The 26809-nt window shown below is 32.3% G+C and overlaps 1 protein-coding gene across 1 annotated transcript; it reads left to right on the top strand.

The window, feature by feature from the left end:
- The first annotated feature begins 32 nt into the window (after positions 1–32).
- Positions 33–23433, top strand: LOC127737566 (acid-sensing ion channel 1B-like). The gene is made up of 8 exons (XM_052248399.1): positions 33–371; positions 2957–3506; positions 11211–11309; positions 11777–11927; positions 14902–14958; positions 19061–19211; positions 21476–21570; positions 22608–23433. The coding sequence occupies exons 1-8, from the start codon at positions 244–246 to the stop codon at positions 22781–22783; spliced, it is 1407 nt and encodes a 468-aa protein (XP_052104359.1). The 5' UTR covers positions 33–243; the 3' UTR covers positions 22784–23433.
- The last annotated feature ends 3376 nt before the right edge of the window (positions 23434–26809 follow it).

Below are 26809 nucleotides of genomic sequence, written 5' to 3'. Positions count from 1 at the left end.
TCATTAATTACTATAATAGCTATACTGGAAACGATTGCTTGTGCATTAAGTTAAATGCAAAGCTGGGTATGTTTAAACATTCACGTTTAACTATAATTTAACTTGTACTTAAAGCACCTGACCACTTCCGCCATTTTTGAGACATGAATAATGATATACTAGTACATAATTGCGCAGTTGAATATTTCCAAACTTTGAAAAATTTCCTGGAAAGAAAAACATTTACATGGAATTCAATAAATAATGTCTGATAAAACGGAAACGCAAGAGAATCTTACAGCTGGAAAAATATGGGAGGATTTTATTGAAACAACTGGATTTCATGCAGTTAATAAAATTGATTTCGGAAAGAAGCATCCTCCTGGAAGAACGTAAGTCTCTTTTTAGTATACATATTGAATAAACAAAGATAGATTTTCTCGCTGCATTGAAGACCCATTGGTTGCCTTCGGCTGTTTTCTGCTCTATGGTCGGGTCGTTGTCTCTTTGACGCATTCTCCATTTCCATTCTCAATTTTATACATACTTTTTGGCATATCTAGCTTTTCAAATGTATTTATCGTACTCTCTGGTTGTCTCAAGATTGCGAATAATGTTTAAATGTTCGTGTAGATACAGTACATAAGAAAATAGCGTAACAAAAATATTACCTTTACGTGTAGTTGCTAACTTCCACTAATTTGGTCTCTGGTGGAATATTGTCTCAATGGCAATCATACCACATTTTTTTTTAATTTTTATATTTGTTAGTTTTCCTTTTACTGGTAGTTTAGTTAGAACTTTTCCATGAAAGGTACAGTTAGTTGTTGGTTTCCTGAATGTACCGAAGTCCCCAATTTCAATGACAGCTGTATTTAAAATAATGTTTTACTCCAACTGTAGATTAATAAAGACATTACAAATTGGTTAAAAAAAATAAATTTTGGAAAAGTTTATCATTTATTTTGTTTATTATTGAGTAAGGTTATGAATAATAGTATATCAAAAACTTTAATTGTTTACCTAATTCACATTTACGATTCTATAAAAGATTTGAGAGATGGCTTTCTTTTTCAAAATTATGATGATTATATCTCATAGGATTTTATAAATTTGTTGTTGTCAGTAGAAAGTTGTTTACCTGGTACTAAACAATGATCTTTTGTCAAATCTGGTTACGGCAAGTAGTATACAGTGTTAACAATCGAGTTTGATTTAGTGACTTTCAATTAGCACAGAGTGATGTAAAACTTCACCTTGATTCGGAATGTGTATATATATTTTGTGTTCGGTTTTGTTAAGGGTTAATTATCATGAAGGTAATCAGTAATCAGGCGCGTAGCAACCCGTACGCAAAAACGCAGTTGCGTACACATCGGAAATTTGACAAAAATAAAAATATGGCAAATCTAGTAATAATAAAACTAAAGTAATAGAATTAATTAAAAAGTATTATAAAAAATATGCTAATAATCACTTTGTAACTATATTTCGTTCCGGAAACTAGTCTACTTTTTTCATGTACGGAACAAGCATCGTGATTGTGTTGCTGATGCAGACATTAAAATAGCTGAGTCCTCGGGGTGTCAGAACACAATTGTTACGGCTGCAATGCCTCTTTAACCTGACATTTCTGAAGATTTCAAAATAACTGATAAAATAAAATATGACGTTCTAGGGCAACAAGTCATTCTTATGATTATCCTGTGAGATATGTATAGTCTTACATACGTCGTCATAACAGATTTTTTTAAACAGTCCAGTCAAACTTAATATAAACTTAAGATTGTTAATGGTAATTTTCTTACAACGTCTTCGCCGTTTTTTTTTTTATTTAACGATCAACGTGTTTTTACTTTTTTATTCTACGTTCGGTCGTGCAAGACGGGTGCCTCGTTCAGCATGTTCCTTCGATTTAACTACACATGCCTCGAGATTAAAAGTGCTTATTCTCCATGTTCATTTAAAGTGCTTATTCTCCTTGCTTGGTAAAAATAAGATACTCTCGTTTTGTAGATAAATAGAAATCGGAAATACTGAATTTGGTGCTTTTCCTTGTAGATTTCGGGACTTCAAACGTATTTATATATAGTTAAAGGTTTCCTAATTATGATATTATAAACAAGGATTTATACTCGGGAAACTTTAATATACTTAACGTATATGCATGTAAGCCGGTCTCGACGGCAACGACAGAACGATCTTTTGGTACCATGAGAAGACTAGAGAAATACAATGAAACCAATCGTTTATCTGGGCTTGGTCTATTGAACATATACCGTGAAAAACAAATTTCAACAGACACGGTTTTGGACATCTTCAGTAGATGAAAGGAAAGGAAATGGTCATTGACTTTCAGAATTAACTTTGAGAATTAAAAGCTAAAAGAAAGACTGTTTGTTCTCTTATAAAATAAAACATAGAGAAATGTAACTCCATTTATTTATATATATTTTCTCCAAAAAAAAATTCACTTAAGTTGCACGGTGTTGGCTTAGAAATTTGAATTTTCTAATGTATTGTTGGTTGAGACTGATTAGGTAACATTAAAATATATGGTAGTGGCACTATATATTTTAATTGTATCTATTATATAAAGAAGTTCTACCTACTACACATTAGAAGTTTGCTTTGTCTAATTAATTTTTTTTTTTTCAAATTTAATTATTTTAAAAAGTTGACTTGTTACTCATTATAATATGAGGTCGTTTTGAGTCCAAGGAAATCGCGAGAATGCAGGATTTTGCATCATTAACTTCAGAGCTTCTGGTGGCCTTCAGCGGCCCCCAGACACTCGCCGTATGACTTCCTTCACAGGCATTGAGTACACATCATGTGGGCCTAGCTACGCCCCTGGTAATTATCTCTTGATTTCTAGTAACAACTGATAGCAAAGTCATTTCGAATTTATATATCTTTATAAATAAAGTTATGATAGTTTGTATTATTTTATTTATAATATGATATTTCTTTTCAGTTTATTCTGGATGTGTATATGGTTGTTGTCAGCTGGTTACCTAATATTTACTGTTACAACTGAATTAATATCATACTACAAATACCCAACAACAACAACTGTGTCTGTGAAGAATAATGATGAGCTCGGTTTTCCAGCTGTCACCATCTGTAATCTCGCTACAAGGAACAGAAGCATGTTCACAGAGAATGACCAAACGGATGCATATTACCTAGGAATATCCGCTCTGTACGACACTGCACCAAAAGTAAATTGGAGTGATCCATTTTACTCAACAGAAGGATATTTTAATGAACGCACTCTCGATGATCTTTACATGGAATCGAAATCTTTATCTAAGTTTATTACATTTCACAAGTTTGACCTGAAACACTTTTATCTGAATTATACACCAGTCTCAACAGATCTTGGACTCTGTGTAAGATTTAACATGGGCAGTCCTCCAGAGAAAACTGTCATGCACGGAGGAGTATATAATCTACAGATGTACATAGATCTTCGTCTTGATGATGATTTTTTTGCTGCAACCTATCTTTCCTCTGGATTAAAGGTATTTAAGAAAGACCTGTTCATAATTGCATTTTTTGTTTCGTCGGGTTTTACTGATATGTTTTTGATGATAAATAATATTTTTTAAAGGCTTCAAATTTCAAGCAGCTCAACATTATCAAAAGGATATAGAAAAAAACAACTACTAGTAAACAAATATCAAATTTCAGATCCCTACAGTATTCATTTATGTTACTAGTGATTCTCCCAAACCATTTGCTCAACAGCATGCTAGAAAGCAGGCAAAGAACCAATCCACTGGATCACACACCACCAGGATAAAAAATGTCAAACGGATGTTTGATAAGATACAACCACTCCAAATTCTATCTCTATGATCATCTTAAAAGAATGAATATGAACCTTGTACAGTTTTTATATTCCTCATAGTACTACAAAACTTCAGATGAGATTGTTTATATTAGACCCTGTATTGTATATCTTTCAGAATATATAATATTGCTATGACTTGCAACATTGTTCATTTCTAAATGTAGTCGTAAAAACTGTGGTATTGTCATTACGGATATGTGTTTTCAAAGTAAGTTGACTCCAAAATATTACAATACACGTAGCCCTTAAAGTAAACTGCCTCTGATATTATAAGTTACATAGTGTGCTACTGACCTAATACGGTATATATGGGGTCAGTAAATTCCATATGGGGTGAGAGCGAAGCTCAAATCCCCATATGGAATTTACTGACCCCATATATACCGTATTAGGTCACTAGCACACTATGTAACGAATTTATCTTACCGACTATCTTAACGTGTGAAATTTAGACTAGTGACCTATCAAATGAGCAAGTCTTCAATACTGTTAGCATTAAGAAACTATTTCCATTGATCCTACAAAAACAGATACCAACAATAACAACTTGTTAGGTTTAAATGTGTTTTATGAATTAATATCAATCTTAATCATCACTTTCTTCGTCTGTTGAAACCTTTACGATTTTTTCTCAGTACCGTTTTGTTTTTATAAAGGGACGTAACACCACTACTAACCGTATATGAAATAAGCCCCGCCTCCCTACTACCTTATAAGGAATATAAAGGGACGTAATACCACTACTAACCGTGTATGAGATAAGCCCCGCCTCCCTACTAACCTAATATGAAATATACACGGTCTCCACGAGGGCGCTTTTAACCAATCACATTCCTAGAAATGTATAGGAGGTAAGATAATAATTGAGATATTGATGTTCTCTAATGGACTGATCTTAGTCGGCCAAATACGATAAAGACTAAACGAAAGAATGACTGATCACCGGTCTAATTTTAATGATCTTGATAACAAAACAATTATCTATAACTACTTTATCTAGCCTGACCATTTCATTCTTTCTATGAACGTAAGGATTAAAGAGAAAATATATAATTTAAAAATGACTCTTTATTTTGTACACCATATTCCTTACCAAAAGGTAATTTCTGGATTTGGAATTTAATAAAAGCTATTATTTACAAATGAAACAACAAAATTGATGGTGTAGGTATTTTGTATAGTTCTATGTTTTATCAACAAGTTATAACTATCCAACACCTCTTGACGCAATAGAAGTCATGGTCATCAACAATATACATCCCCTATTGGTCATACCGTGTCTATTGATTTGTTTGTTATTTCCATAGTTTTCATTAACTGTTTTCAATTGTTAAAACTCTATTTCAATAGGTCAAAATCACTTCTGCTTTACATATAAATTCATATAAAGAAACTGGTTGCAAAAATTATTGACATTTGCCAATCGCAGGCTATTCAAGTCCATGACAACTACTTCCAAAAATGACACAAAATTCTTTTTTTTAAAAAGAATTTGCTTATAATAATAATGGATTGGAAACTGTCAACATTAGTCTGACTAGAAGACCCCCGCGAGATCGCGGGGTCAATTGGGCAAGTGTTGAAACAAAGAGTTTTTAAATTTCGCGGGCAGTACGTCGACTGAGCATGCGCGAAAGCGTATAAGACACGGATCAATAACGGTCTCCAAATTTGGATATTTTCTCAAAAATTGGCATTCTCTGTAAAAAAAAGATCGTTTCAAAGACAAATTTAGGAAGTACAAAACACTACATTTATACGTCATATCACAAATATTTCCGACTTTGTATGGTTTCAGAGGACTTGCGGCTCAATGAAATCGGTCTCTTTCTTTAAGGTGCGTTCACATGGTACGATTTTTCCATTCGATTTTCATTCGATTTTTACCTATGCACCTGCTTTCGACTAAAATCGTACCGTGTGAACACTAAAATCGGCAGTCGAATTTCATGTCGAAACGTCGTTTTGAAATCGAAAGGTACGCTATTTTCATTCGACTTTTTGACTGGAATCGGATCGTGTGAACATAACGCTGTACGATTTACCTGTGCGACGGTATCAAATCGGATGCAAAATCGAAAGGAAAATCGTATCGTGTAATTGTACCTTTAGAAGTATATATATTTCCACCACAAATATGTACAGAGGACAATATCTGATTACGTCATGGATAAAACTACACTAATATGAACAGAAAACAATATCTGATTACGTCATGGATAAAACTACACAAATACGTACAAAAAACAAAATCTGATTACGTCATGGATACAACTTCACAAATATGTACAAAAAACAATATCTAATTACGTCATGGATAAAACTTCACAAATATGTACAAAAAACAATATCTCATTACTTCATGGATAAAACTTCACCTGTCATTCCATATACCTACACCAAACTCGATACATCTAATATTTTCAACCACAAATTGATATTAGACACTGTAACCTTGAAGGATGTAAATCCTCCCGATTGCTCTAGCTTATTCTTTCCAAAGAAATATAGTCCTACTGGCCGGACACCTTTGCATCGTAAAAAAATTAGAGAGTCGTAAGCAAAAAGCTAATTAACTGGAAGAAGAATTTAAGGTAACTGATGGATGCAGTTGAGGACTATTACAGAAGAGGGTAAAGCACAAGCCAGATAAACATTAACTGGACATTTCATCTTATCTTAACGGATCACAGCTGTGCAGTCATGCATGCAGAAGCGCATTGAAAAACTAGAATGTGCCATGTGCTCATTGGTTTCTACCCTATTCGAGAAGCCCGAGTTTGTGGATGCTTTTTCCTCCATTCACGATAAATATGGTGTTGATACAACAGACAAATCCTCAAATAAGTGTTTTATAATGCAAAAATCATTATTTGGAATGTTAAACTAAAGAATGAAATTCGACGGACATCTTGAAATCCTAAACATGCCGCCACATCACAAAAGATTAGCTTTAAAAAATCACAAATCCATCGTTCTATCCTTATGAAATAACATGCAAAGGTCGATGACAATCTCCCATCATTATACAGATTAGCTTAACTTCATTGACATCCTTTTTAAAAACGATATATAGATGAAGGCAACAGTAGTATACCGCTGTTCAATAGTCAAATATCGATTAAGCAAAAACAAATCCGGATCACACACCAAAACCGAGGGAAACACATCAACTATAAGAGGGAAACAACGGAACAACAGAAACACTGAACTGCTACAAAACAAACGCCAATACACATAGAAATGGACTATTTGAAAACAACTGCTATATTCCTGACTTAGTACAGGACATTTTAAGAAACAAATTTTAGGTAGAACCTGGTTTTATGGCTAGCAAAACCTCCCGCTTGTATGGCAATGTTAAAAATACCTCTAAAATGACAACATAACGTGACAAAAATACAGTACAAATAAACGCAAGAACACTCAGGACAGATAAATACATAAATAAATAATGTAATAGTAAACATGTAAACCACAGAATAACAACGGACACCTTCCATTAATTTACGACAGTACACCCGTACACTACAATAGAATTATGAACGTACTTCACACGAATGAAGCAACGCCACAAAAAGTGACGTCACAGGTAAATTTCTAAAATAGAATATAAAATTGGGATTAAGTTTGTAATGGTGTTATTTTATGTATTTTCTAACCATTACAAGAATATTAATATAGAATTGTGTTAGTAATGGTGTAATTGTTTGTATTTTCTAACCATGTCGGTTTTTCTTCTAAATCAAAACTGTGTAAAAACAAATAAATCCTGCATATAGTTGCTTAAACTAAAAATCATATAAATGAACTAGCTGATTAGTTATCTTAACTGTAACATACATAAAGAAAATAAAAATAGAATTCAAACAACAAACGATAAAACATAACACAATATCTAACCAGACTTACATAAGAAACATCATAACTAAATACATGAATGTTGGATGTATAAATACTGAGACACGTCTAATAGCAATGCGAATTCACACTCGGCAAAACAGTCATATTCCTGAAAACAGTCATATAGCCAGGTTCTGTAGATTTCGACGAAACTTCCTTCTAAAGTACTAACTATCATTCTTTCAACAGGAAAAGATGGATTTCAGAAATATATTTTGATGAGGTATATTTAACCAGTAATGTCAATTAAATGTTGATCCTTAAAACCTGTTATGATCTACCCCGAAATCTTCAATCACAATATTTTACGATGTTGCAGTCATATCAAAAATTTTTAATCGTTATACATTTTACACAACATTTCCCATGCTCAATTAAAAGATCACTTAAATCGTGTCATTTAGCAAAAATCAGACTTTTACTTACTAATTCCTTCTTTTCGTCATGAAAAATCGAACTTTGAGAAAAATCAGTTTGGTTTTAATAGCAAATACACCTAAGACGAAATCATAAAAACACTGTACTATTTTTATTGAAAACATATTTGTTGTGTTTGGTGGATTGTTATTTCAACAGACAGTCGGTATAGCCAATGGGTACTAATTGAAATGAGAATGGAAGCATCCCTAGATACTGGCCGACTTGTTTTTCATACAGAGCCTTCATGCTAGATGAAAAAGCATCTTGCAAAGTTTTTTTGGTGTATTTTTCCTTCTGGTATATTGATGATGTCCGGTCAATTATCCACTTTTCAGTAGATGCTTGCTTATTACTTACTCCAATGAATTTAATGTTAAGGATACTACCGTAAATATAAGGTTTCTTTTATATCTTGATATTTTCAACAAACTAGAATCTATGCCAAACCTTATTATTTTAACTTTCAAATTGTCAACTTCCCATTTCATACACAGGGACGTGCACCTGAGGATATTTCTTCGACAGAGTTTTGAGCTTATATGACACTCACGAATTGTTTTTTTACCGATACGACGTGTCTGTGTCTCAACTCACTAGCGACACGTTTTCACGGTCTCTGATCTTTAGATACAAAACGTCTCCTGATTTGTATATTTACCAATTGTGTCCTATTACCGATTGTGACGTTTACTGAATGTGGATTACCATGGCCGTTGATGCATACATAGCAGGAGACGCCTTCTCAATCTTCTTACCCGGTCTTGTTCCTTTTTGAGCTCATGCGATTACCTAAGCTTTTACCTTGGATTTATTAGATCTAAACATCGGAAAATAACTCACTGTTGCTTCTAGTTTAGACGTGTTTTGTGTACTTAATAGTTTATTTTCAATAAATTTCTGCATTATAAGTTATTATGTACCCGTACTTTGAGATAACATGTCTGGCAATGTCTTTAAACGCTTTATGACTTTCTTTCTATTGTTTTATTCCTATATGTTCCCTTCGAGAGATATTATTTCTTATAATTGGTTCGATAAAACAAGCTGTTTTTTGTATTACAATTACAATAATTACATAATAGTTTCATTATAATACGTTATTTTGATTGGCTAACAGCAATCTCGCGTCATTCTGAAATTAACCTGCATTTCAAAATGAAATGTAACATTCATGATGACATGATCTTCCACAATAAAGTGCACAGGTAAATAAAAGAAAAACTTGATAGAAATCGTGTTTTCATGATCCTAGCAAAAAAAGTTCTTCTTTTAGTAATTTTATAGGGTTGTAAAAGCGTTGACCGTGCGCACATTTTTAGAAGCGCTTCATACAAAATGTACTTCGGTCAACGTTTTTACACTCCAATAAATTTACAAAAAGAAGCATTCAATTCTTAAATAAACCACGAAACGGTAGAACGTACAGCAAACCCAAACCATTATTGGTGCACAGCTAAACAATGGGTTTTATGCATAGAAGTTCGGGAGAAACGTAAACAAAATAGTATTTTTAAAAATCACATGAAAATATTTGAATCACCCCTCGTGGGAAAGGGAAAAAGTCGAATGAACGGAGTTGCATAACACTGCTACTTTTATCCCAAAAAAAATGAATAAGAAGATGCTGAAAGCAAAATTTCTGTTTAGCCTTTAATTGTTTATCTCACAATATTTTTTAAATGATTATATTATATTTATCTATAATCATGAATTATTATTTTTTCAAATTAATCTGTCTATAGATATTTTTTTACAATTTGATAAAGATATGTTTTGCTTTAAAGTTATTGAGCGATTCGCCTTTTATTAGAATAAAGTTAGACAGGTTGTTATGTAGACTATGTAACAGGTCAACAGGTCGACTAGTCGACAGGTAACTGGTCAACAGGTCAACAGAAATTTTAGAAAACAATTATAGAAAACATGAAACGAATTGATATATGAAATAGTTAATATTTTCCTGTCAAACTGTAAAATTGTTGTCGTTCTGATTATTTGAATGTTTGCCAAATAATTATAGAAACAAACAAGAAATGAATTGGTGTAATTTTTAATTGATATTTGTTCTATTGACCTGTCGACCTGTTGACCAGTCGACCTATGAACCATCCGACCTATAGACTTGCTAATATGTCGACTAGTTAACATTTTAACTGCTTACCTGTCGACTTGTCGACTTGCTAACATGCCGACCTGCTAACCTATCGACTTGCTGAGATGTTGACTAGTTAACCTATTGATTAAACGGCTAGGCTGTCGACTTGTCGACCTGTTGATCTGTTTTCAGGACAATTTTCCGCCAAAGGACTTGTCGACTTGTTAACCTGTCAACCTGTTGGCCTGTTGATCCGCTGATATACCAATATGTTGACCCGATGACCAGTTGAAAACATGTTCTCCGTAGTTAATTAAGCGAAAATTTAAAAAGTAACTTGAAGTAAAGTTTAGAAAGCGTAGTAATTTGTGTTGCATATGCGTATGCCGGAACTATATAAACATTTACTATACTTGGCCAAATTTTTGCTGAATGTGCTCACAAATTGTCACAAACGAAGGTTGACTTTATTAGAAAGTTAAATCCTTTGATTTTTATGCTGTCAAAACTATATAGTGTTACTCAAAACTTGTTTTGTAATGAGTAGGAGTAAGGGGCTTAGCTTAATTATTTTATCGCTGTGGCAGTTTTTCTCAAAATCTAATTACAAGTACATATCATTTTTATATACCGGTACCCATCTGTTGTTTGGGCTTAAGGATATAATCATTCAGAAACATTTGTCCGGCCTTTTTTTGTATATACGTGTAATGTGATTACAAATCAAGTTCGCTTGGTTAAGTTTGGGATGACCTTCTTATCGGACAATAACATCTTTTGAACAGCAGTCGGGTTCATTGGTATCGTCGAAACAAATCACATTTATCATGTCAGATGATGGCTGGTTTGTTAGCCATCTGTTAGAAGATTTTATGAAATCCTGGAAATAAAAAGAAATGGCCTTATAATAAAATAGTGTAGCTTATATATTAGTACTATTTTTCTATTTACAAGGTTGTTGTGCATGACCAAAGCGAGGTTGTACTGATGGCAAATGACGGTTTTGTTGTACCTGCCGCTTCTGAGGCTTTAATAGAAATTTCAAGAAAGGAGGTATGTTGTTTTATTCATGACATACAAGTACTTGAATATTTATTTTTTAGTTGTTCTACAAATGTGAAGTTCTAGAACTCTTCGAAAAACACTCATAGTACACTTTGAGTAATAATACAAATATTATAAAGATCTTTTCATATTCAATTTTAGTATAATTCCAAAACTTGAGGTCATCTTTGGGTCCAAAATCCCTAACAATTGATTTGTGTAAGGTTTTTTAAGATGGTATTGGTAACGATTTATGTTGTGTTGAAGACCGTGTGTTCATAAGGTTTTCTGTGTTGTAGGGTGGCTATATCATTGACGTATACCCGACTTTTCCTTCATCCTTTATCATCTAATGTTATGGATTATTTTCTTTAATATCTGATTTTTCTTCTCTCCAATATGTTGGTGTATAGCACCAAAAGGAATTGATTGTATTGTGCAGCAAATTGATTTTGTTTCAATTTATTTTTTGACAGTACAAATACCTACCACCTCCATTTATGGCATTTGAAGATGACACATGTGAAGACAAGAGATCCAACTATAGTACATCTAAATGTCATCAACGCTGTTTGCGAGATTTCCTACTACAACAATGCAGTTGTGTTGGTTTTATGTTTAACAGTCGTGAGTTGATATCAGTATCCAATCTTTTATAATTTAGATAGAACGCATATTCATTCTCACGTGTACATTGTACAAACATTAATTGTACGTTGCCATTACAATCTTGTTGACTTTGTTTTTGCATGATACATGTATGTTATTCTAAGCATAACATCAATTTAAACGACTTCAGATCAATCAGTAATTGTTAAGACTAATTACCTATTAATTATGTTATTTTTAAAGGTGTAATTATTAAGAGTAATTATTTATCCATTATCTTATTTTTAGAGCTAGTCATATATGAAGTTTTTTTTCATCTTTCTGTGTAAAGAACGTTGGATTTTGGTCTTTTAATTTTTCTTCTGTATTTTTATCTGAAATATTGCTTTTGTTTTGCAACATGTTGACAATGTATATTGTTTATGATATGGTTTTGAATTTCACATTTTTTAAACAAACTCTTTTCTGTATAAGAGTCAGCTCTTTGTTTACTCTTCTTCTTATTATCGCTTGTTTTCGGAATCCGCAAAAGATATCGCTGAATTTTGTTCTCGGAAATATTCGTTACTTTGTCAAAATGATCTGTTCAATTTGAACCAAAGAGATCAGGTTGGGTATAATTAGAGTTATTTTCTTTTTTTCTGTTCGACATAAAAGTATGCCGATGCAACTCATAAACCATAAGTCATATAGAGACCGATAATTTTAAAAATGAGGTCATTTGTCCATAGGCAGGACATTGCAGTCAATAATCTTAGCTTCTTATCGCAACTCCCAAGAAACCATAAAATTTATCGACACAAGGTTTTATCAGATTGTTATTTACAACTTGACGCATACATTTGGGTAGAAGTGCTTTGGGGACTTTTAAAAGAAGTTTTATCCCCTCAAATATTAAAAATAAGCGGTTTGGTAGGTTAAGGATGTATTCTTCTGACGTTTCAGTCTCGTTGAAATCTCGTTCTGGAATTATTTCCAAAACATGTGATACAAGTGGAAAATAGCAATGAATTTAATAAATATCATAATCAAACTAAACTCTGTGAAGTAGTTTTTGAGTAATAAATTTTTCAAATTTTATTACCAATCAAGGCAGTCTTTTTAGCCAAAATTTTGAGAAAATGGGTAAGGGGTACAAAAAATGATTTTACCAGAAACATGTTCATCCCATATCACTTTTTTCTTTTCAAATTTCTAAAATATGTATTGTTTTAATCATTTATAACAAAGAACTTGAATTAATATGCATTTTGTTCTTAAAACAGAGACAAATTTACAAAATTGACAGCATGGTAAATTTGACAAGAAAAAACATCATAATATGATAAAACTTTCTTATATTAACACCTCCCTATAGTTTTTTATGTTAAATTTATTCAGATTGGTCCAATTCATCTTTATTGAAAGTATGAAAAAAAGTTTAATTGTGGGACTGTGATTTTTTTTCACGATAATAGCCCAAAATTGGGCAAAACCTGATGAAAAATGGGAAAATCATAAAAAATTGGTACTTTCAAAGAGCCGTAGCAAAAAAAGAAGTGCACCACCATATGATTTTTTCTTCACCAATTATTTTTTTACAGGCATATAAATCCAAAAATCAGGTTAAGAAAAAAAGTTTAATTCTAGAAATTTTGGGCTCCTCAGAGGTGTACATCCTTAAGTTCCAAACCATATATTTTAGAGACTTGAGGTCATTTGATTTGAGATACCTAATTTTTTACTATGAAATTGAGGTCAATGTCAAAAGACAGGCGAAAGATACCAAAGGGACATTCAAACTCATCAGTCGAAAATAAACTGACAACGCCATGGCTAAAAAAGAAAAAAAGACAAACAGACAAACAATAGTACACAAAACACAACATTTACATTGTGTCATAGGTCAAATTTATTTGTTCAGTGTATGTTCAATGGTGTTAATATGTCCTTTGAGTGAGTTAAGCTATTTCAGTTGATATCTTATAGTGTGTCTTTCTATATTGTTTCAGAAAAAGGGTGAAGGTTTGGTACCATTAAAACGTTAAAACCCGCTGCATTTGTTTGCACCTGTCCTAAGTCAGGAATCTGATGTTCAGTAGTTGTCGTTTGTTGATGTGGTTCATAAGTGTTTCTCGTTTCTCGTTTTTTATATAGATTAGACCGTTGGTTTTCCCGTTTGAATGGTTTTACACTAGTAATTTTTTGGGGCCCTTTATAGCTTACTTTTCGGTGTGAGCCAAGGCTCCGTGTTGAAGACCGTACTGTGACCTATTATGGTTTACTTTTATAAATTTTGACTTGGATGGAGAGTTGTCTCATTGGCACTCATACCACATCTTCTTATATCTATAGAAAACCAAAGACTGAGCAACGCAAACCCCACCAAAAACTGGGGGTGATCTCAGGTGCTCCGGAAGGGTAAGCAGATCCTGCTCCACATGTGGCACCCGTCGTGTTGTTCATGTTAGTTCAAACCGGTGATAAGCTGAAGTCTAAATTGGTAGGTCACATTCGGGCGAAAGGGGATGGGATTGTAGTTACGACATTAAAAATTCATTTTTTTAAAGTTTTTAAGTACCGGTATTCTAATACTATTTAAATATTGTAAACCTTCTAAATTGAAACTATAGTAACTTATTTCGATGGAAATGCATGTGAAATCTCTCTCTCTCTCTCTCTCTCTCTCTCTCTCTCTCTCTCTCTCTCTCTCTCTCTCTCTCTCTCTCTCTCGTCAACCGTTACTTTTCCTTATTATATCGACGAAATTCCAGTCCGCGTTCATATGTGTTATAATAATTTGAACGTAGCTATACTTACGCGGTTTTTTTGTTTTGGTAGTAACTTTGTCAACTGGTAAATTTGTAGGTAACTTTTTATTTCATATATTTCCAATTATCATTATTTTAATGATATTCTATTTGAAGAGCCTTTTATGGGTTTTTTTCCTCTCAAATTCTGATAACTAAATATCGTTTGATATTTCAAGTTTGTGGTTTTTTTTTTTTTTCAGCCACTGGAAAATATTGTTCAAAAGAAAGATTTTCAGAGTGTTTTATGCCGGAATTTTGTAAGTAAAACCATTATAAAGAAGAATGCAATCTACATCGTTGTATGAGAAACATTTTATACTAGAAAGTAAAGACGATCAATCTCCCAGAACTACCTACATTGTCACACTTCAAATTAAATAGTAAAACTTTCAGAGGAGATTTGTGTAGGGTTGTGTCAAGGGTATAGTGAAATGCATAATATAAAAATAAGGAGATGTGGTATGATTTCAAATGAGACAACTATCCACAAAAGCTCAAATGAAGTGGATGTAAGCAATTATAGGCAACCGTACGGCCTTCAACAATGAGAAAAAAACACAACCGTATAGTCGGAAATAATAGGCCTCGACATAAAAAATATGAAACAATTCAATTGAGAAAACTAACGGCCTAATTCATAACAAAACAATTTACGAAAAACAAATATGACAGACATGAACCAACGACAACCACTGAACTACAGTCTCCCCGACTTGGGACGACAGGCACATAAAGAATGTGGCGGGGTTAAATATGTTTGTACACAAAATAAAAAAATTAAAAAACAATTGGTGTGTCAGAAGCGCATTAACCCCAAATTTTGAAAGTAAAGGGTGTATACGTGAGAAGCGCTATGAAAGAATGGATTCCGCAAAGAATAGCCAAATTCATCAACTTTGCCTTAAGGAGTTGGAATCTTAGTTTCTTCAGAATTCTAAAATTTTGAAATGAAACTTGTGAAAAGAATGTTATATATCATGTAAGTACCGAAATACCATTTTGAGATAAGTATTCTCTCCGTGACTTACAGTCCTCCTGGAGCGCTAACAACCCTGTGTTAAAAATTGAAAATAACACTTCATATATTTGCTGCTTCCGAACCGGTTTTCTGGATTAAGGTAGATAGGGTGTCTTCCTCCATCTTGGATTTTGAAATACCAGAAAACAATCGGTTTAAATCTTTAATAAAATGTGCAAAATTCGAGAGTAGTAGTTAATTCATGTGTAAGAATTTTCATTTCAAAATAGAAAATGACATGTTTTATCATATTTATGGTTGTATTTTACAAAAGACAGAATACTTTTGTTGGATTCAATTTTTTCCAATTTTGCAACATAAGGGGAGGTAATTCAAATGTAAGGGCAGATAATTCAGATAAAGTTACTTTTATAATAGAATGTGTTAGGATTTTTCCTATTTTATTATGTAGCAAGAAAACGAGTCCCGTGACCCCATTTTTTCTTTTTCTTATCTGAAAGCAAAATATTAGAGCTATCTTCTCATATTTTATCTCAACATTCTATGGTGTAGTTTTCGTTTTATGGTAGAAAATTGGGTTTTCCATGCATAATCTATTAAATCTGTCAATTTTGCTCAACCTGTAGTGTGAAAATAAGTCCCGTGACCCATCTTTTTATTATTTTTTTTTTAAAAGAATGATATAAACTACATTTTGGCAAATTATTAAAAAATTCTATGGATTATAATTTAGACACCCCATCTACCTTAAGCTTCATCAGAAACTACGAGAAGCATATATGCTTATTTTGTTTGCACTTTAGACCATAACCTGACTTACTAGATGAATTCCGAATATGACGTTTTATTCTCTTGAATGCGTGTTACGTTGATTTCTAACCTTTCTTAGAAATGTCAGAAAAATCTGTCTTAGACTTGTAATGAAGAACAGTTCAACCTAGAGCACTTCTACCCTAGAGTGGAACTGTCTAAAGCTGTTCCAAGGTAAACTGTGTAAATCTGTCAGAATCTGCTCTTGGGTAGAACAGTTCTGAATGACGCAAATGAGACTAGCTCACTGATCTAATTAAGAATAGGGGTAGTTAGCTGGATTCTACCTGTGAGTCATGTTTCACATTAGAATTCGTAAAGGGTTACGTGGAACTCTGTTTCTCGCCTGCTGTTTCTACTGCCAGTTTAAAAACGTGATGCTGACTGCTAAAGCTAAGTGCATTTATCAATAAAATACGGAGGGGGAGTATAACTTTTTGCTTGAATGGTAATTCACGAAGAAGCGTCTATACAAGTTTCATAACATTCCATGAAGGTTTGCTAAAGTTATTGACGACTAAAAAAAATAATCGTAGACTGTATTTAAATGTAAGCTGCAAACCAGCTTATTCTATTTATCGGTATAAAATGGAGAAATAAAAATATTTTAAAAATTACACCAGACATTATTTCTAAATCATAAAAAGCTTCTGATACTGTATATTTATCTTTAAAAACCTTTCCCAAGTTTAGTTTAATTACATTAATGTTTGACAAAGTTGTTGATGTCTGGAACACTTAACCTTGGACTGCATCTCAAAGTATAATACAAACAAAATTCAGTCCATTTATCACAAAAAATCGAAATATGGAAAAAAAAATATTGTCACAATTTTTGATATCGTCTTTTGATAATAAAAGAGCTTCCATCCAATTTTCATTAAATTCCATTAGGTTTTAACAAAGATAATGATAATTAAAATAACTGTAATCACAGTTTGACACCGCCTACTACAGAACGAAGGATCGGTGTGTCTCACTTAAGGGACAAAATATCGCAGGCTCGACAACAAGGATCAAAACAAGGATCAAATAGGAAAAATAATTACAGTCTTGGATGTATGTTTTATTTCTGTTGTTTCTTCCTGTTTATAATATCGATAATTAAAATATATTAATTTAGATATAATAATGCCAAAGCAGTGAGGAAATAAACTTATTATATTCCGTAATTATTATGAAAACTAATAGTAATACATTATCTTTAGAAAGACTATGATATGAGCACTCGATGAGGTGTCTATTACCTGTAGAATATGTACAAATAAATGGATTACACAGTGACCAATTTAGTCTGTCTGAGCGTGTTTATATCTAAGTCTTTCTGATATTAAAAAATCTTATGTAATGACACAAACATGTATGGTGTTTTGTATGTTTAAAATTGAGAATGGAAATGGGGAATGTGTCAAAGAGACAACAACCCGACCATAGAGCAGACAACAGCCGAAGGCCACCAATGGGTCTTCAATGCAGCGAGAAACTCCCGCACCCGGAGGCGTCCTTCAGCTGGCCCCTTAAAAAATATGTATACTAGTTCAGTGATAATGGACGTCATACTAAACTCCAAATTGTACACAAGAAACTAAAATTAAAAATGATACAAGACTAACAAAGGCCAGAGGCTCCTGACTTGGGACAGGCGCAAAAATGCGGCTGGGTTAAACATGTTTTTTGAGATCTCAACCCTCCCCCTATACCTCTAGCCAATGTAGAAAAAACAAACGTACAACAGTACGCACAGTAAAACTCAGTTTAAGAGAAGTCCGAGTCCGATGTCAGAATAGGAAACAAAAGAAAATAAACAAAATGACAATAATACATAATTAACAACAGACTACTAGCAGTTACTGACATGCCAGCTCCAGACCTCAATTTAACTGATTGAAAGATTATGTCTTCATCATATTATTTATATTTGAAGAATTAATTGACTACACGCGAATTATCTGAACATTTGTGAATTTACCGCAATGGGTTAGTCTGAACATGACTGAACAATTCATTTTTCATACTTTTCAAATGATTTTAAGACCAAAAGGACCGTTTAGGACAAACATTTATCTACTAGTGATCTGTTCTATGTCAGAACTGTCCGCAACTGTTCTGGGCCTAACTGCCACAATCTGTTCCAGGTTAGAACTATCAAAAATTGTATTAGGGTAGAACTGCTAATGTCAGAAACTGTTCTTAATGTGTTAGGAAAACTGTGTAACAGACTGTTCTAGAACAGTTCTCCTGACAGTTCCCGACAGATTTTAAGAGAGGTTAGAATTGATCTGATCCCACTGGTAAATTACAATTTGGCAGATACGATCTGGATAAATGTAAGGACGTACACCAAATGTTTTATAAGACAATCATAGAGATTAAACATTTATATTTCTTGCTACAAAATATGAGTTGTGTACATTGATTTTTTTTATATTATTTACCATATTTTGCACAATCGTGTTGTCTTCAATTATAATAAGTGATGGTGTATTTTAGCACTAACCATTTCTAGTTATTTGCTTACTTTTTTACACGACCTGAAAATAAAACTAAGTATACACACATTTATTTTTCAGGGAATTTTTTGAAAAAAGGCGTCAATTGTAGTTGTCCATTCCAATGTCAATATACAGAGTATGATACAAAATTGTCATTTGGTTTGTTTCCCTCTACATTTATGTTGAAATCATTGGCAACCGTGCTCAATGAAACAGAGGATTACATCAAGTATGTTTATGTATCAAATAATTCAATCAATAAATTATTTGAGGCTCAATTAGACATGTTATAAGTTTTTTTTATTCCAGAAATTATGGAGCTGGTTGGTTTGATTTGTTGCACTTACGAAAATTTTTACTAGTTCGTGTTATAATTCATTTATACTAAAAATCGAAACGTTTAGGTAGAAGTATAGGCATCCCTTCAACCTTGTGAGTGTTTGGTTCTTATAATATTCAGGTTTTCTGCATATTCATACAGTTAAGGTCTTAATATGCAGCGTTTGTCGAGTCAGCGCAACGAAAAAGTTCAAAAAGGCATCTTTTGTGTCGAGCAGATGATATTTTACAATATCGATATTATCATAAAATTTTGAAAATCTACTCGTGATATAATTGTATTTGTATGGGATAGAAATGGCCGCGTTTCTTTGCTAAAGAAGCAAATATACGACCGTTATAAATTAAATATAGATCATAGTTATTAAGGTCGTTTCTAACATATCTAACATTACAAATCCTTGATATGTAGCTATGTGAAGCGTTAAACAGAGTGACACAGTCACAAAAAAGACCAATACAAGTAAAAGAACATTCATTTCAACAATATTTCAATCTAGCGCCGAACGAGCATTTTTATTTGAGTAACATCCTTTTATGATAAACTATTTACAAATTTGAATCTACCTTGTACCACTTGATTAATTTTAAACAATTTAATAAAAGATTTAGAACAACATAACTTGTACTTGATTTATGAAAAATATCTCTTATCTGCCCACGTGTGTTTTAACAAAACAGGCCAAATAGAGATTTGTTATACAAGAAAAAGGTTAGACATTTCACGGGAATTGGATATTGCTTGAAATCAATTTTCTGTATTTAATTTCAATAAAATTAATTTTTCTAATTCCTCATTATATTGAAATATCACGAGGTTTAATTGTAACTCGTTATTAAATCTATAAATATATTACTGAGTTCGAAAATGAACTCTGATGTTTGTCTGTTGTCCTATTTTCATTATTTCTCACACATAGGGTTTGTTTTTAAATCAATGCAAACACTCGAATACTTCATTATATCTATACGATGTGTTTTCCCAACTCTCTAGCGACATGTTGTGTTTGGTCTTAGATTTTTAAGATGCCAGATTAATTGTTTGTCCTGTAAAAAAGTATAATAAAAATACCGAACTCAAAGGTAAATTCAAAAAAGGGGAAGTCCATAAAAACTGACAAAAATCAAACGTCATACACCATCAACCAACGGAACGAGCGGAAAACAAATGTCGTATTCCAGACTTGGTACAGGCAAATTTCGAAGAATATGGTGGATTAAACCTGGTTATATAGCTAGCTAAACCTCCCACTTGTAAGACATTTACTTATAGTTCCGTTATATTTGACAAAATTGGGTGGAGCATCCAAACAGACATGATGGTTTTTAATTTACCGGTGGTGCTTTATTCGCTATTGTGACAATTTGACTGAGTATGGATTTGAATAGCAGGTGATGTATGCAAAAATGTGTTACAAAAATACCGAATCGCTCCTTTTGGTGTTTCCTTCAGGTCTTGCTGTATACCTTGATTAACAAATATAGAAAATGACTGTGTTTGCAGGAAATTTAAAAAAAGCACTTCAAAAAATACAAAATCAGATTCGTTACCAGTATGATTTTGGCCATTCCTGTCCATACAGCAGAAAAGCCTTCATTCAGTACATTAAGTGTCTCTTGATCATATTTAGTAATCTACCAGTATGTTTCCTGTTCATACTTTGATACCCCTCCAGTCATTCTGTTGTTTATCACACTTTTGTACTTGTCCGATTACCTACCCTGTGTTATCATAAGTTAATACTATTCCAGTTTCTATTTGTGTTTTGGCATTAATTTACATTAATTCCGCTTGTCTTTGTCCCTGATCGGTCATAGAAAAATAGAGAGAAAGGTGCTTTCGATTACTACTAAATATAATACTCTTTGAGAAAATGGAATCAAATTACGTTCAGTGCGAAATGGCCTAATGGCCTACATGAATCATGATGGACATCTACCAAAGAAGTCTGCTTAAATGCGTAATAACGGCACCTTTAACTTACGGTGAGTAAAGAGTTATTGTTCAATATTGACTGTCTCATTTTGACTTTTAGGTGAATAATTAGCTTTCCGTTGTTGTTTTTAATGTGTTGTAGTGTTTCGTGATATGAATTAATAAAACTCATCCATTCTTTGCGAGTTAAATAGTAAAATGTTCATTTTCTATTTCAGAAATAATTATATCAGTCTAACATTGTTTTATAAAGATTTGAAGACTACAATTACTGAACAGAAACCAAAGTATGAGAACGTTGGAGATGTTTTTTGTAAGAATTTACTAGATCTTATCGTTGAATATGTACAAATTCTACACGACCTCAGCTAGCATCCGTGGTCACCCTTATGCTTAATAAAGCCATTCAATTGCTGTCCCATATATGGGCATTCATTATCAAAATAAGAAGATGTGGTATGATTGCCCATGAGACAACTCTCCACCTGAGACCAAAAATGGTTTATTCAAATTGATAATAATATGGAAACATACAGAAACAGGTCACACATTTATCATGTTTATATTTCCTCCAATGCAATACATTAACTATGATGTAAACAATTAATATATAACAAGAGGAAGGTTTGGAATAAAAGTGTGATATCCTACAACTTATTTATAATACAAGATTTGATGATAAGCAAAACAAGGACACAACGTTTTACTTGGAAATAGTTTGACATACGTACACTAATTATAAAACCATCACGTTTTGGTATCTTTTTTATTTTTACTGCCTCTACCCCCCTTGCAATGCAATTTTGTGTTTGCACTCATCCGCCTCTATTGTTTATACTGGATCAAACACTATAAAGTAACATCAACTCTCCGATATTAATATGTCAGTTCTGTTCCATATAAGTCTGAATAAAATACAGATCCTGTGTCCGAGTTCTGCTGACAAGGATCATAAAACACTCCGTTCTACTTTCTGTTTTAAAGAACTTTCGGGACTCTCTGACGTCGTCGAATATAAACACACTTTCAACAATTTTAAGGCTGAAATTCAATTGGCTGATTGAAAAATTACCAGAACAGAAAGTAAAACGGAGTGTTGTCATATCCTTGTAATTGTAAGCAAAGCTTTGACACAGGATCTGCATTTAGATCAGATTGGTTCATTTTTGCATTCGTCGTACTACGCATACACAAATCAATTGAAAAGATTAATAGATTATATATCTGCTTAAATTTGCCTGCTTAGGTCGATTGTATGAATTCGGGTATGTATTATATTAATAAGACTCTAGATATATGGTGGCCCGAACCTACGAATTTCTAATAGTTGACATTTTTACTCTGTTTTAGCTAATGTTGGCGGACAAATGGGATTATTTCTTGGTGCAAGCATTCTAACCGTTACTGAGCTGTGCGAATTTATTTTGTTTGTCGCATGGTATTTACTTGTTCATCTTTTTAGAAGAAATGTAGTTGTTCAAAACGGAAATAAAATACACCTATCGATTCAAGAACAGAAAAAATAATTATCTTTTCATCTCTATATTTGCTTAGATACAACTTTATCGGCAATTTATATTCTTAAAACTATTCTAAAGGTACTAATTTTCAGTGATTTCGTGGGTTAAAGTGAACCGCAATTTCAATTGATCACCGAAATACATATTGATATAGACTTGTATTGAGAAAATTACGAAAACCACAAAATCATGTATCCACAAAAATGTATTTCTTGAATGCACGAAAAATTAATATCCAAGAAAATGAATGAATCCAAATTATGTTGTTAAGGTATCAGAGATACTTTTGATATTTATTGTAAATACATAAAGAATTTTTATTTACCTTAAGATCAGGGAGTTGTAATGAACAAACTTTGATTTGGAGATAAAATATACAAATTTCATAGATTAATCGCATTTGGTTCATTGTTTTTTTTTTGTTTTTTTTATTTGGTAAATATTAATTGTTGGACATTCTTACTAACAAAATGCTACTATCAGATCAGATTTTTTTCCGGAAAATCCATCACGAAATAAATGCCATATGATAGTCATTGTACAAGAGGAAATATACTTGTTAGTAGATAAATAGAAAATACCAGAAGAGGTAGTATTGTTCGGAGATACATTTTCGTTTGTGTAATACAATTAATAAAGTGAATGTTGAAAAGTAACTAGAGTTTTCGTTTATTTCTTCTGTCTAAAAACGAATTACGTTGAGTAATAGAATAGAAGATTCCCTTTTGCAATAATAATGGAGGCTTATAACAATTACTTCAGCTTAACACTTAAGTTTTCCCAACAGTACATTCTTTCGACATCACAGTACTTCGCAAACATGTATCCAAAACTGCAGTATTGTTTTACTTCAAAGTTTTGAATGATAATTTCATAGATATCCTTGCATCCGTATAACTTTTAGAATAAGTATGTTTTGGATCAAGAAAACATTCATATAAATACAATAAACAAATGTTGTTGGGTGTTCAAGTATATATGTATTCGAATAAGATCGAACAGCATTTCTCTATAATAAACAGTCAAAAAGCAAATGGAAGAACATGTTAACTCAATGCTCTTCAACTTTTTACTTGTTTTGGCTTTCTAACTGTTTCGATCTGAGCGTCACTGATGAGTCTTATGTAGACGAAACAGGCGTCTGGCGTATCAAATCATAAGCCTGGTACCTTTTATAACTATTAACAACAGCAATACATAAATACTGGACATTTAGACAAGTGATCAAATGAATACTACCCCAGCTTGAAATATAACACCAACATAAAAAAAATTAGTCATAACAAACAGGCTATAAACATATAAACAGAATCCCGATTAGAATAAAGGTTGCAACGGTACTTCTTTTCTACAGACGATTAGAGCAGCTTACAATCAGAACATAGTAGAATAAACTAGTTAACAATGTAACCAGCTTATAGATACTTCATAACACTTCCTTCTGTGATGTTAAGTCTTAGAGCTAATACGAGTATCAGTATTTATAAAGATATTGTCAGTAAATGCCATGTGCTTCTTGCTTCGCAATATAACAACAAATAGCTTGAGTTTATGCAACTAATAATTAATTAGTTCCGAGAGTCTAACCACTTCCTTTATATTTATAATTTCAAGATAAATTTTCAGTAAAAATGTGGGGTGACACTAGATGCGGTATCTGTTCATATGGATACAATTATTCAGAAACCGGTATTACGAAACGTTTTCTAAATTGGAAAACATTCCATATAAACGCAAATATGACATGTAAAAAGAGGAAAATTCTAAACTGAAAGTCCCTAAGTAAATGGCAAATTCAAAAGCTCAAACACATCAAACGAACGGATAACAACTGTCATATTCCTGACTTGGTACAGGCATTTTCTTATATATAAAATGGTGGATTAAACCTGGTTTTATAGCTAGCTAAATCTCTCACTCTATGACAGTCGCATAAAATTCCACTTTGATATAATGTATATCTTGCGTTAATCGCCAAAAATATTATACAGGTCAGAACCGGTAACACTATTTGTGAACGGATTAACAATATCAGAAAATTCAAAAAGTAAACCCCTATTGAAATAGAAAATTTTAAATAATGCCGTTCTTTGAATGAAATAGAGAGAGCAATTCATACAGGGAAGAGAGGGATCATTACTTTATTACAGCATTTATAAAAATCCTAAACGCTAAACTACACGTACCACGTAAACTATGACATGACGTCTAAGTCTTGACAAGTCCCTATGTACAGATGTATAAAAGTGATAGACACTTAAAGACTTTTTAACTTACTTATGTAACAGGGTGGCTACTGGCTAATCACAAAAACTAGACATCCTTGTGTACAGGAAATATTTAATAGGTGGTAAGAATATAACCCTGCCATTAACAATATAATATGTATAAACACATGTATTAAACAATAATATCACATTATGCATTAAAAGACAATTGTACACCTAGTCCCTGATAATTAACAGTAAATAAATAAAAGTGCTATTGCAAAGTATCACAAATACATAAGTATAAAAAGAAGGTTATTCTTATATTAAAATAATTATTAGATAGTATTTCTTTATTTATACGTTTATCAAACTGTGAAAGTTTCAAGAATGTAAACATTATACAAACACTGATTAAATACTACAATCAAGATCAATCATTATTTACTCATTGTTTACATTATAACAAAAAAAAAACATTTAATTACCTGTCTATGGGACTCATGCCTCGTTCACACGTACATTTAATTCGAATTGAATTCGAATCGAATGCGAATCGAATTCGCTAATCGCGTTCACACATTCCTCTTTTTTAATTCGAATTGATTCGAATTGGCTAAATCGCATTATCTAATTCGCATTAGAAATGCGTTTTTTTGTTAATACGAATTAAAAGTTAACGTCGTTAGGACAGTAAAGCGAATTTGACGCGCATTGCAATTTGAATAAGAATTTACGTTTCCAAGGACGTCAAACGTTTCGAATGCGAATTAAACTAATTCGAATTAGTTAATGCGAATCGAATTCGAATTACGTGTGAACGCAGCATTAGGTTATAATACCACACGTACAGGTAACAATAATTCAACTGTCAACATTGAAATCTGAAAAATATATAATTGAACAAATTCTCACTACCCTTTGTAATAAGACAATAAAATAATACACACTATGTCTTAGATGTATAGCTATTTTATATTCAAAACAAATATGATACCAGTTACTATAAATTTTAAAAGTAACACAAAAAGGGTGACTTTATACAACTGTCAATTATTGAGTATGGAAACTTCATACAGTTTGCTATTTAACATTTAATCACTCAATACATTATACTAATTATGAGATACAAATATTAAAATGAAGTAATGTTATTAACAACTTCATGACTATGGTACAGGACATCTGATTGTATAATTTTATAGTCTTTTTGAACATCAAGTGTATTTATTAACACAAATATAAATACCTTTATTCTTAAAGACAACAGGAACATTTCCTAATAAATAATCACAGAAATATAATAAATTTCCGAAAGTTACACAAGACAAAATGATCCAGTGCTTTCTCTCAGACAATATCAAAATTTTGTAATTTCCCTCGGTCAAATCTCACCAATCAGAAAATAGAATTAATCCCTTGTGACATAATCGTCCAATGAAACTCCTGTACCAGATCTACATCACACAGATATACGAAATGACATCACAAGACTTACATCACAATTAAACAGTCGATATGACATCACAATAATAAAAATATGTATATAAAGTATTGATCACCTGTATTAATCTACTGTGTATGTCCATACTTTCGTAATAAATCAATACTACATATGTTTTAAACTACAAGTTATCTGGACATGGAAAATAACAAATAATAAAATTTATGTACATTGCAAATAATTAATTTCAATATATAAATGACCCTTTCACACTTACTATTGTTTTTTTCCATAAATATTTGATTATGTGCTTGTCACATGAAATAAGAACACACAAATCTGTAGTTACGTCTTTGAAAGTATGGTAGTGCAACGCAATAC

Source organism: Mytilus californianus, unplaced genomic scaffold, assembly GCF_021869535.1.
Source record: "Mytilus californianus isolate M0D057914Y unplaced genomic scaffold, xbMytCali1.0.p SCAF_4, whole genome shotgun sequence".
In the NCBI taxonomy this organism is placed as follows: Eukaryota; Metazoa; Mollusca; class Bivalvia; order Mytilida; family Mytilidae; genus Mytilus; species Mytilus californianus.
Note: the sequence above shows the minus strand (reverse complement) of the source record. Positions and strands in the feature narration are given on the sequence as shown.

Excerpts from the sequence above, each read along its gene's own strand:
- LOC127737566 (XM_052248399.1), top strand. The coding sequence starts at position 244 with ATGTCTGATAAAACGGAAACGCAAGAGAATCTTACAGCTGGAAAAATA. Across the intron at positions 372-2,956 it reads AAGCATCCTCCTGGAAGAAC|TTTATTCTGGATGTGTATAT; the intron begins GTAAGTCTCTTT and ends ATTTCTTTTCAG. Across the intron at positions 11,928-14,901 it reads TGGTTTTATGTTTAACAGTC|CCACTGGAAAATATTGTTCA; the intron begins GTGAGTTGATAT and ends TTTTTTTTTCAG.